The 13,273-nt window shown below is 43.0% G+C and overlaps 1 protein-coding gene across 1 annotated transcript in view; it reads left to right on the plus strand.

Annotated features, from left to right (window-relative positions):
* MSH2 (mutS homolog 2) overlaps positions 1 to 13,273 on the plus strand; it is a 74,684-nt gene that overhangs the window by 22,064 nt on the left and 39,347 nt on the right. The window contains exon 7 of the mRNA XM_023223854.1: positions 5,536 to 5,735. Within this exon, the coding sequence (XP_023079622.1) occupies positions 5,536 to 5,735 (200 nt within the window). The remainder of the gene's footprint in view (positions 1 to 5,535; positions 5,736 to 13,273) is intronic.

Consider the following 13,273-nt stretch of genomic DNA (forward strand, 5'->3'; position numbering starts at 1 on the left):
TCCAGGCTGGATGTAGTGGCACAATCTTAGCTCACTGCATCCTCCACCTCCCGGGTTCAAGCAGTTCTCCTTCCTCAGCTTCCCAAGTAGCTGGGATTACAGGTGTGGGCTATCATCCCCGGCTAATTTTTTTTTTTTTTTTTGAGATGTAATCTTGCTCCTATCGTGCAGGCTGGAGTGCACTGGTGCGATCTCAGTTCACTGCAACCTCCACCTCCCGGTTTCAAGCGATTAAGCGATTCTCCTTCCTCAGCCTCCAGAGTAGCTGGGATTACAGGCCTGTGCCACCATGTCTGGCTAATTTCTCTAATTTTAGTAGAGAAGGGATTTCGCTATGTTGGCCAGGCTGGTCTCAAACTCCTGACCTCAGGTGATCCATCCGCTTAGCCTCCCAAAATGCTAGGATTACAGGTGTGAGCCACTGTGCCTGGCCTAAGTTTTGTATTTTTAGTGGAGATGGTGTTTCACCGTGTTGGTCAGGCTGGTCTCAAACTCCTGATCTCGTGATCTGCCCGCTTTGGCCTCCTAAAGTGCTGGGATTTCAGGCGTAAGCCACTGTGTCTGGCCTGTTTGAGTATCTTTTAAAACCAGTAAGGATGAACTAGAGGTATCAGCTCTCTTCATGGACTTTGGAGAAATAAGACAAAAGGGAAAGAGATGTTTTGCCGGGTGCGTTGGCTCACGCCTATAATCCCAGCACTTTGGGAGGCTGAGGACGGTGGATCTCCTGAGGTCAGGAGTCAAGACCAGAGCCATTGCACTCTAGCCTGGGCAACAAGAGCATAAATTCGTCTCATAAAAGAAGAGAGAAAGAAAAACAGAAAGAGATGTTTTGGTTTTTTAAATCTGGAGTGTTCTGTTCTTACTCTACAGCACTTAGTAGTGCATCTCTCTACCTCGTTTGTTCTTTACAACAAAACCCCATTGGTTCTCTCTTACCAAGTTTGCTTTATTCTTGGTTTATCCTTTGTAGGATATGAAGAACAAATAGGAAGTGTAACTATTGCTGCTTGAGAGAAAGCTGTTTTACAATTTGTTGGCAAACAATTTGTAAAAGTACAACAAAAGTGTGCATTTGTGGCTTCTCATTTGTGTTTTATCATTGCTATATCTCATAATTTGTGTTTTTTTAAAATAATTTAACTTTATTTGAAAAGCACTACAGGGTCAGGTCATGTTTTTAAAAAATCAAGAGGGTAAACACCTCTACTTCTACTTTACCTCCAGTCCTAGTCTATGGTGGTAATCAGTGTTAACAGTTTAGTTTGTGTTCTTACCCTTCCAGGGTTTTTTTTTTCTTTATTTATACAGATATATACATTTTTAAAAACATAGATAACACTTAAAAACAATATGAGGTCATATTATGAATATAATTTGTATTCCTTCCCAACAGTATTTATAGTTTTTTTCATTTCAATATATATTTATAAATTTTTTATTTCTAATAATTTCTCTTGAATAGATGAGACATCATATAGTATAAAATTCAGTAGAAAATCAGTTTTTCAGAGGTACAAAATTGGCTGACTTTGCACAGACTCCTTTCAGTTCACAGGTAGGGATGCATAGCCACCTCTTCCACTGAGGAGAGGAAAGGATTTGTGTGCTTGTGGGCGCTTCAACTCTGTTGATTACTTGGGATTTATTTTCTGGTCAGTTTGATTAAGTGATGAAATTAAGTGATAAAATACGGGGAACAGAGAAGAAGTGTAAGATTATTTTATCAGAAATATATTCTCTGTGATGTTTTTTACCATTGACCTCAGTGTCACCCACAAGGATATGGGAGTTTTATGGAAAGAAGAGAAAAGGAAAGGTGAGGGTGTAGGTCAGCCAGCATTAGACTTTGTCAATCTTTTCTTGCCCCTTTATACCTCCTTCCCTGCTTTGTTTTTATTTTTTTTGAGATGGAATCACGCTCTGTCGCCTGGGCTGGAGTGCAGTGGCGTGATCTCGGCTCACTGCAACCTGCGCCTCCCAGGTCAAGCGATTCTCCTGCCTTAGCCTCTAGAGTAGTTGGGACTACAGGCGTGTGCCACTACGCCCAGCTAATTTTTGTATTTTTAGTAGAGATAGAGTTTCACCATGTTGGTTGGCCAGGATGGTCTCGATCTCTTGACCTCGTGATCCACCCTCCTCAACCTCTGAAAGAGCTGGGCCTACAGGCGTGAGCCACCGCACCTGGCCTACCTGCTTTGTTAAGATAACTAAGGGATTTCTGTGATTGTTAGGATTCAGACTTCTGTGTGCATAAGAATCAAGCTGTGTGCATAATAATTGCATGGGATTTCACAGCTGGGCCCCACTCCCAGGGATTTTGTATTATCTACCTCCAAGTGATTTTGATGCTGGTGATCCTTGGACCAGACTTGATGAAGCCCAATTCGATCCAGATGCTTAGCTAGGAAAGCCCCCAAAGTTCGCTTTATTGGATTGTGTAATTTGACTACATCCATTGTTTCTTTTTTCAAATGTAGAGTATACGCCACAAAAATCTTTTCTGGAGCAGTAGGCATCCTAATTAATCTTGATGTTTGTTTATAGCCCCATTGACGGGGCTGTAAACTTGGCAGCAAATTGTGTTCCCACTAATTTGGCATTTTCCATAAAAAACACGTATCTGTTGTTAGCTGCCTAGACATTAGCTGGACATGGTTTAGGTTACTTTTCTCTTAAAAAGTGTATTTTAGTTCAAGTTCCTTTAAGCCAGCAGTCTCAACCTGGGGCAGTTTTTCCCTCCAGGGGACATTCAGCTGTGTCGAGAGACATTTTTGGTTGTCATGCTGAGGAAGAGAGTGTATAGTGGGTAGAATCTAGGGTTTCTGTTAAACAAGCATGGAATAGCCCCTTACAACAAATATTTATGTAGCCTAAAATGGCAGTGTTGCCAATTGAAATTATGCTTTAAATGTGTTTTTATATGTGGCTATTTTGTGTGTACTCTGGAGATAACATGTTTTTCCTCATATAACATGCTTGATAAACATTTTGGTAACACAGGAATTGTAAATGCTAGTGATGTCAGTAAATAGTTAAGAAATTTAGGGCCGGGGCAGTGGCTCACGCCTGTAATCCCAGCACTTTGGGAGGCTGAGGCAGGAGGATCACGAGGTCAGGAGATCGAGACCATCCTGGCTAACACAGTGAAACCCCGTCTCTACTAAAACTCTGAAAAAATTAGCCGGGTGTGGTGGCGGGCACCTGTAGTCCCAGCTTCTTAATTTAGAAAGCAGATTTGTTTCCTTTCTATACCTGTGTAATTTGAGGTTTAGTTTACTGTCACATTGTTTACAAACATAAGATCGTTGCTCATCTGATAGCATTCTGAACCTTGAGTCATCTGTAATACCTATGGCCTCCAGAAAAGTTTCTCTAAAACTGTACTTGGAGATGTGCAAAATATGTAGGAACATTTTCCCACCTCCGATTGTTAGTTTACCTTTCAGCTTCAGCAATTTACCTTTCAGCTATTACGTTAGTAACATCTCCAACATTGTTTTTCAAACTGCAAGGTGTGACCCAGTAGTGGGTCGTTAAATTAGGTGACAAAGAGCAATTTGAAGAATTAAATACCATAGAAAATGGCAGAGTGGGCTTATGCCTGTAGTCCCAGCAGTTTGGGAGGCCGAGGCGGGTGGATCACGAGGTGAGGAGGTCGAGACCATGCTGGCTAACATGGTGAAATCCCGTCTCTACTAAAAAAAAAAAATTAGCTGGGTGTGGTGGCATGCGCCTGTAGTCCCAGTTACTCAGGAGACTGAGGCAGGAGAATCACTTGAACCCGGGAACTGGAGGTTGCAGTGAGCCGAGATTCCACTACTGCACTCCAGCCTGGGCAACAGAGCGAGACTGTGTTTCCAAAAAAAAAAAAAGAAAATAGCAGTGTATCACCTAATTGGAATAGGAAGTATTGATTTGTGAAACGTATTTTAATCATAGATCTGTGTATGCATGTGCTAGATTGTGATGTAAAGATATTTCTTGCTGTGGTTACACTGAAAAAAATGAAAAGTCACTGATTTCCAATAACTTACAGAAGTAATATGAACTGCATATTCTATCGTTCTTTTTTTTTTTTGAGACGGAGTCTCGCTCTGTCGCCCAGGCTGGAATGCAGTGGCCGGCCCTCAGCTCACTGCAAGCTCCGCCTCCCGGGTTTACGCCATTCTCCTGCCTCAGCCTCCCGAGTGGCTGGGACTACAGGCGCCTGCCACCTCGCCCGGCTAGTTTTTTGTATTTTTTTAGTAGAGACGGGGTTTCACCATGTTAGCCAGGATGGTCTCGATCTCCTGACCTCGTGATCCGCCCGTCTTGGCCTCCCAAAGTGCTGGGATTACAGGCTTGAGCCACCGCGCCCGGCCTTATTCTATTGTTCTTGAAACAAGCTGAGATGTTATTGACTTTGGGAAGCAGTAAAATTATTTTAGTTTTTTAATTAACAGTTTTTGGCTTTGTACTGTCGAGGTAATTTTAGAAAGCATTCTAAAAATGTGTAAGAGATACACTAAGTATTGGATTTGGCAACATTTCTTGAACTGTAATTCTGTTTCATTAAACATCACTATTTACGTGTGCAACAGTGTGTCCATAACAATATCCCAGTAATGAAATCCTTTCTCCTATTTAAGGCATGTCTGTTTGATGAAAGTCAAACAAAATTGGGTATATGTCAGTGTCTTATGATACTGCTTAACTAAACATTAATTTGACTCTTAGCTAATCAGGAAATGTTTGCCTCACAGTCTTACAGAGCTTTCCACCTTCTAAAAAAGCTAACGTTTCAGAATAGATTCAAGCTTCTTTCTTTCTTTTTTTTTTTTTTTTTGAGGCGGAGTCTCGCTCTGTCACCCAGGCTGGAGTACAGTGGCGCTGTCTCGGCTCACTGCAACCTCTGCCTCCTGGGTTCAAGCAATTCTCCTGCCTCACCCTCCTGAGTAGCCTGGATTATAGGCGTGCGCCACCATGCCCAGCTAATTTTTTTGTATTTTTAGTAGAGATGGGGTTTCACCATGCTGGCCAAGTTTGTCTCAAACTCCTGACCTTGAGATCTGCCCACCTCGGCCTCCCAGAGTGCTGGGATTATAGGTGTGAGCCACTGCACCCAGCCTAGATTCAAGCTTCTTCTTTTTTTTTCTTTTGAGACAGAGTCTTGCTCAGGCTGGAGTGCAATGGCGTGATCTCAGTGCACCGCAACCTCTGCCTCCTGGGTTCAAGTGATTCTCCTGCCTCAGCCTCCCGAATAGCTGGTATTACAGGCATGACCCACCATGCCCAGCTAATTTTGTATTTTTTGTACAGACGGGGTTTCTCCATGTTGGTCAGGCTAGTCTGAAACTCCCGAACTCAGGTGATCCGCCTGCCTCGGCCTCTCAAAGTGCTGGGATTACTTACAGGTGGGAACCACCGCACCGGGTGGATTCAAGCTTCTTAAATGGAATTTTGAGATCACTTAGTTGAGACTTATGTGCTTAGTTGACAAATTTTAATTTTATACTAAAATATTTTAGATTAATTCAAGTTATTTTATTTCAGATTGAATTTAGTGGAAGCTTTTGTAGAAGATGCAGAATTGAGGCAGACTTTACAAGAAGATTTACTTCGTCGATTCCCAGATCTTAACCGACTTGCCAAGAAGTTTCAAAGACAAGCAGCAAACTTACAAGATTGTTACCGACTGTATCAGGGTATAAATCAACTACCCAGTGTTATACAGGCTCTGGAAAAACATGAAGGTAACAAATGATTTTGTTTTTTGTTTTCCTTCAACTCATACAATATATACTTGGCAATGTGCTGTCCTCATGAATCATGAAGTTGGTGGTGGTGACTCACTCTTAGGACACATTAAGATTTCTCTTTTTGTTGTTGTTTTTTTTTTTTTTTTTGAGATGGAGTCTTGCTCTGTTGCCAAGGCTAGAGTGCAGAGGTGCAATCTCGGCTCACCGTAGCCTCTGCCTCCTGGGTTCAAGTGATTCTCCTGCCTCAGCTTCCTGAGTGGCTGGCATTATAGGCATGTGCCACCATGCCCGGCTAATTTTTGTACTTTTAGTTTTACCATTTTGGCCAGGCTGGTCTCGAACTCCCAATCTCAGGTGATCTGCCTGCCTCGGCCTTCTAAAGTGCTGGGAGTATAGGCATGAGCCACAGAACCTGGACACGTTCAGACTTCTTTCTTTCCTTTCTTTCTTTCTTTTCTTTTTCTTTTCCTCCTCTCCTCTCCTCCTTTCCTTTCTTTCCTTTTTTCTTTCTCTCTCTCTCTCTCTGTTTCTTTGTTTCTTTCTTTTTCTCTTTCTGTGTTTCTTGAGGGAGTCTCGCTCTGTTGCCCAGGCTGGAGTGCAGTCTCGGCTCACTGCAAGCTCCACCTCCCAGGTTCATACCATTCTCCTCCCTCAGCCTCCTGAGTAGCTGGGACTTTAGGCGCCCACCACCACACCCGGCTAATTTTTGTATTTTTAGTAAAGACAGGGTTTCACCTTATTAGCCAGGATGGTCTCGATCTCCTGACCTTGTGATCCACTCGCCTTGGTCTCCCAAAGTGCTGAGATTACAGGCGTGAGCCACCGCGCCTGGCCCAGACTTCTAATAACAGGTTTGTATTGACTCTTAGCTTCATGGCAGAAGCCAAAAGACATGTAACAGGTTAGAAATTTTTGCTTTTTGGAAATGAATGTTAGAGTTAAGGCCTATTGCACTGACAGAGGCAGTGAAAAAGGGTTTGACTGCCGAAGAAGACTCACAGGGCCTAGAATGGCAATGATTGTGCATCTACAGTTTATTACAGGAAAAGGATACAATCCAGTAGCAGGATTATAGTAAGGATATGCATCACAGTCAAAGGCTGTCATAGCAAGTCATCCAGGGAGTTCGGGTGCAAGTTCCAGTTGTCCTTTGTTGTGTAAAGTCTGTGATGGGGTGCATTTTCTCTCTCAGAGCAGGATGTGTGCACAGGACACCTTGGAACATAGGAGCCCAAAATAGAGTCTTCACTGGGCTTTTTAATATTTTTCTTGTCAAGCGGACATGTTCCTGTTCTCTAGCCTCTTCAGTGGAGGTCAGAAGAAGAGCTTCATTGAGACCAAGTGCAACTCATCAATCACATTAAACAATGCTGATAATAAACCACCTGAATATCCCCCGACCCACAAATACAAAACACCACTATTCAATCAGTATTTTTCATGCCTTGATCAGGGGTCGTTGCCATGCAGGAACTTAAACAAAACAGTACAGGCTAATATTAGAATTGTTGGAATTAACTCACACAGCACACCTATGGGAGAGTTAAGATAGAGGGTCTTGGTGGTCTCTAACAGTTGAATTCAAAGTGAAGTTACCAGAGTAAAGTGAGCAAAGACACATATTAATACAATATTGGTGGATAAAATCACCTTGCTCTAATAAGCATAGTTTTAAATTTTAACCATGTTTCTCCAGTAATTTTAGTAATTATTTTGCTATGTCTAATATGTAAAGCATTTTTTACTTTTTAAAAAAAATTTTAAGCAATTTAGGGTCCAAAGTAATTAAAACAATTTTTTTTTAACATAAAGCATTTAAAATTTTACTTAATCATGATCGCTTAGAACTATTAAAACATACCTTTTGATATTATGGGGAAGCTTTGTTGTTCCTTTGTAGACAGACTTAAAGAAATACAACTTTGGCCAGGCAGGGTGGCTCACATCTGTAATCCCAGTACTTTGGGAGGCCGAGGTGGGCGGATCACGAGGTCAGGAGATTGAGACCATCCTGGCTAACATGGTGAAATCCCGTTACAAAAACATCAGCTGAAATTACAAAAAATTAGCTGGGTGTGGTGGCAGGCGCCTGTAGTCCCACCTACTCAGGAGGCTGAGGCAGGAGAATCGCTTGAACCCAGGAGGTGGAGGTTGCAGTGAGCTGAGATCACATCACTGCGCTCCAGCTTGGGCAACAAAAAAGAAAAAAAGAAAATGAGTCTCTACTGGCTGGGCACGGTGGCTCATGCCTGTAATCCCAGCACTTTGGGAGGTGGAGATGGGCAGATCACCTGAGGTCGGGCATTGGAGACCAGCCTGACTGATATGGAGAAACCCCATTTCTTTATTATTATTATTATTAGTATGATTTATTTTTGAGATGGAGTCTCACTCTGTCACCCAGGCTGGAGTGCAGTGGCTGGATCTCAGCTCACTGCAAGCTCCGCCTCCCAGGTTTACACCATTCTCCTGCCTCAGCCTCCTGAGTAGCTGGGACTACAGGCGCCCGCCACCTCGCCCAGCTAGTTTTTTGTATTTTTCAGTAGAAACGGGGTTTCACCGTGTTAGCCAGGATGGTCTCGATCTCCTGACCTCGTGATCCACCCGTCTCGGCCTCCCAAAGTGCTGGGATTACAGGCTTGAGCCACCGTGCCCAGCTGAGAAACCCCATTTCTACTAAAAATACAAAATTAGCCAAGTGTGGTGGCACATTCTTGTAATCGCAGCTATTCGGGAGGCTGAGGCAGGAGAATCGCCCGAACCCGGGAGGTGGAGGTTGCGGTGAGCAGAGATCATGCCATTGCACTCCAGCCTGGGCAACAAGAGCGAAACTCTCTATCTCAAAAAAAAGAACAAAAGAAAAAGAAAATGAGTCTTTATACTTTGCTGTTTTCATATTCTTTTAGTGTGGTGTAGGCAGCCGTGTATCCCCCTTGTGCCTCTATTTCTCCATTCTGTTAATGTGTGTCTTCCACTGCTGTGCTTTTCTGATTCCATACCTCTTGTTTTATTCCATTAGGACCAGCTAGAAACAGAAGGTGATTGACCAGTATTAGGGATGGAATCAGGGTACAATTATGGAGATAGACTCTCTAAACAATTCACTCTCACTGTTTAAATCAGCTGTTTGATCATTTATTTTTTTCTCATGTATCTTTAGCATCACATAGGAAATAATATCCTTTTATTTTCAAGAGGGAGTATTGGCCTTAAGTTAGGAACCCTCTTAATTTTTTCCGCCCATCATCCCACCCGCACTTCTTACTCCTTACTTTCTACTTGCTTTTATTCTTTACTGGCTCTTTACTACTGCATATTTTTAGATGCACACATCTATTTTTTAAAAAAAGCACCCTTGTTCCTGGGTCCTCTTCCAATACCATCTATTAATATCTCTCTCTCCCTCTTTCCATTCCCAGCTGGGTTTCTGAAAGCCTGCACTTCCCGTCTTCCTTTCATTCATCTGGTTTCCAGCCCTGACCACAGTACTGAAAGGGCATTTGCTAGGTGACCTTTATTTTTTGCTAAGTCCAGTGAATGCGGGATAGTCCCCCCCGCTTTTTTCTTTCCTTTTTTAGTTTTTTAAGACGGAGTTTTGCTCTTGTTGCCCAGGCTGGAGTGCAATGGCGCAATCTTGGCTCACCGCAACCTGTGCCTCCCAGGTTCAAGTGATTCTCCTGCCTCAGCCTCCCAAGTAGCTGGATTACAGACACCTGCCACCACGCCTGGCTAATTTTGTATTTTTAATAGAGATGGATTTTCTTCACGTTGGTCAGGGTGGTCCCGAACTCCCAACCTGAGGTGATCCGCCTTACCTCTGCCTCCCAGATTGCTGGGATTACAGGTGTGAGCCACCGTGCCCAGCGTTGGTATAGTCTTTAACGAAGCTTCACTGATTTTGACAATTTTGATCTTGAAACTCTCTTTTTTTTTCGAGATGGAGTCTTACTCTGTCACCCAGGCTGGAGTGCAGTGGCACAATCTCGGCTCACTGCAGCCTCTGCTTCCCGGGTTCAAGTGATTCCCCTGTCTCAGCCTCCCGAGTAGCTAGGATTACAGTTGCCCACCACCATGCCCGGCTAATTTTTTATATTTTTTTAGTAGAGATGGGGTTTCACTATGTTGGCCAGGCTGGTCTTGAACTCCTGACCTCGTGATCTACCCGCCTCAACCTCCCAAAGTGCTAGGATTACGGGCGTGAGCCACCATGCCCATCCTTGAAACTCTCCTTTCTAAGGTTATGTTAAACATTTTTGTATTCCTGATTTTCTTTTTTTTGTTCCATGGGTTCTCTTTATCCTTGTGTGTGTGTGTTTTTTTTTTTTTTTTTTTTTGAGGCGGAGTCTTGCTCTGTCGCCCGGACTGGAGTGCAGTGGCCGGATCTCAGCTCACCGCAAGCTCCGCCTCCCGGGTTTACACCATTCTCCTGCCTCAGCCTCCTGAGTAGCTGAGACTACAGGCGCCCGCCACCTCGCCCAGCTAGTTTTTGTATTTTTAGTAGAGACGGGGTTTCACCGTTTAGCCAGGATGGTCTCGATCTCCTGACCTCGTGATCCGCCGTCTCGGCCTCCCAAAGTGCTGGGATTACAGGCTTGAGCCACCGCGCCTGGCCTATCCTTGTTTTTAGCTTTCTTAAGTGTTCCTTTACCCTATCAAATTATATTTTTGGCTCTCATTTCACTTAATAACAGGAAAAGCTGGGTTTTTTTTTTTTTTTTTTTTTTTTTTTGTGGAGACAGAGTCTTACTTTGTTGCCCAAGCTGGAGTGCAGTGGTACAATCTCAGCTCACTCCAACTCCAATCGCTTCTGGGTTCAAGTGATTCTTGTGCCTCAGCCTCCCGTGTAGCTGGGGTTACAGGTGTGTGCCACCATGCCTGGCTAATTTTTGTATTTTTAGTAGAGATGGGGGTTTCACTGTGTTGGCCAGGCTGGTCTTGAACTCCTGACTTCAAGTAATCTGCCTGCCTGGGCCTCCCAAAGTGCTGGGATTACCGATTTGAGCCATTGTGCCTGGCTAAGCTGGGATTCTTTGAATGAGTTCTTAGAGGCTTCCTGAAACTTTGTGCAACATTTTGTGTATGTGTATATTTTCTGGAGAAAGGATTTGTAACTTTCTGTTTTTTGAGACGGAGTCTCACTCTGTGGGCTCAGGGTGGAGTGCAGTGGTGTGATCTCGGCTCTCTGCAACTTCTGTCTCCTGCCTCCTGCCTCAGGCTCCCAAGTACCTGGGATTACAGGCATGTGCCACCATGCCCAGCTAATTTTTGTATTTTTAGTAGAGACGGGGTTTCATTATGTTGGCTAGGCTGGGGATTTGTAACTTTCTTTTTTTTTTTTTTGAGACGGAGTCTCGCTCTGTGGCCCAGGCTGGAGTGCAGTGGCGGGATCTCAGCTCACTACAAGCTCCGCCTCCCGGGTTTACGCCATTCTCCTGCCTCAGCCTCCCGAGTAGCTGGGACTACAGGCGCCAGCCACCTCGCCCGGCTAGTTTTTTGTATTTTTTAGTAGAGACGGGGTTTCACTGTGTTAGCCAGGATGGTCTCGATCTCCTGACCTCGTGATCAGCCCATCTCGGCCTCCCAAAGTGCTGGGATTACAGGCTTGAGCCACCGCGCCTGGCTGGATTTGTAACTTTCATCAGATATTCCAAGGGATATATGTCTTTCCTGATAGAGAGGGAAGAAACAAAAAATGTATATAAATACCCTCCTCTCCCCATAGAAGGTAAGAAGTACTGCTCTGCACATTCCTTGGGTGATCTTTCTCACTCCCTGGGATAATTAAGGAAATTAGGAATTGGGGTTGAGGGTAACTTGGCTTCCTTCCTTAACCTCCCTGTATAGGCACAGTCTAATATATTGGTGACAGTTTGCAACAAGTCAACAATTTCCTACTTCTCTGGTGTTAGATTTAAGTTATATGGACCTGTGAGTGATCATAACATTATCTAAATCAGATGCTTCACATTATAGGTCTTGCAGCTGATGTCCAGTTCAGGTATTTGAAGTGGTTTAGCCTGGAAAATGTTACAGAGGAAAATCTGTTTTCTATGTGTTGTGCTCAGAGCTGTGTTCTTTTCTTTTACACAAAATGTTTGAAATTTGTTGAATTTTAGGTGTACTCTGGTCATTGGGAACTCCCTAAAGGATCTCTGTGAGGTTTTTTTTTAAAACAAAACAAAACAAAAAACAGTGGCATTTTGTAGAACTCAGTATAGCTCTTTAGCATACTGACTGCAAGGAGAAAGTAAAAAGTGAGGCTAATTTGTAAAGAAAATAGACCAAAGGTACTATGTTTAAAGACAAAATCATGGCTTAAAAGTTTTTCTTTTTCTTAATATATTAATATATTGCTAGAAATTGAGTATGCTCTCCTGCTATCTTGTGTTTTTTTTTTTTTTTTTTTTTTTTTTTTTTTTATTTTAAGTTTATTTTTTTCCTGATAAATAAATAAATAAATAAATAAATAAATAAATAAATAAATAAATAAAGTGAATTCAGAGAGACAGTAGAGGGCAGCAGCTGTCTAGAAAGTAGATTCACATTGAGTGATTTCGGCTCTTTTAAATCTTTCTCCGCTAAGAGATAGCTAATTTCCGAAAAGGTATACTTGGCCTCCCATATTCCTTATGTCTCTCAAACCTGAAAAAACTGGGACAAAACTTAAAATAACAATATTCTACTGTTAGGGCAAATTTCTGATAGTGCTTAAAACAATTTATCCAGGTATCTTTATTTTGTTTTGAGACAGGGTTTCACTCTGTCACCCAGGCTGGAGTTCTGGAGCCTTGACCTCCTGGGCTCAGCTCAAGTGATCCTCTCACCTCAGTCTCCCAAGTAGCTGGGACTACAGGCATGCATCATCATGATCAACTAATTTTTAAAAATTTTTTGTAGAGATGGGGCTTTCATCACGTTGCCAGGCTGGTCTTGAACTCCTGGACTCAAGCAATCTGCCTACCTCGGCCTCCCAAAGTGCAAGGTTATAGGCATGAGCCACTGCTCCCATCCTCAGATTTTTTTTTTTGATGAATTTTATTATAACAGCTACAATACTGAGATGCATAACCCTTCCCTTTCCTGATACCCAGTTACCATCTGTTTCTGTTTAATACACTCCTTAAGTACCTCACATTTGCTGTTCCCCCACCCCCGCATGGTCTGTGCATCTTCTTCATTAAACTGGTTGTAGTCTTTGTTAGCTCATCTGATCATGTCATCAATTCAGAATACGTTGCCTCTTCAGTTTAAAACACATTAATTGCTTCCCATAATCTTCAGGACAAGGCCCCATTTCTTCACGTGGCTTGGCCATCGCTTCCCTCTCCCTGTTCAGCTTCCCCCATACTCCTTCACCTACACCCTCTGTCTCAGTGTACTGCTGCTAGTCTCCAGACATGCCATGCCTTTTTATGCTTTTATGCATGTTTTCCTGCCTTTAATGTCCTTGTCCATGTGATGAACCCCTACTCATTTTTCCAAGATTGAACTCAAATGTCACCTTTTCTGTGAGCTTCTCTGTTCTTCTCATG

Source organism: Piliocolobus tephrosceles, chromosome 15, assembly GCF_002776525.5.
Source record: "Piliocolobus tephrosceles isolate RC106 chromosome 15, ASM277652v3, whole genome shotgun sequence".
Classification (NCBI taxonomy): domain Eukaryota; kingdom Metazoa; phylum Chordata; class Mammalia; order Primates; family Cercopithecidae; genus Piliocolobus; species Piliocolobus tephrosceles.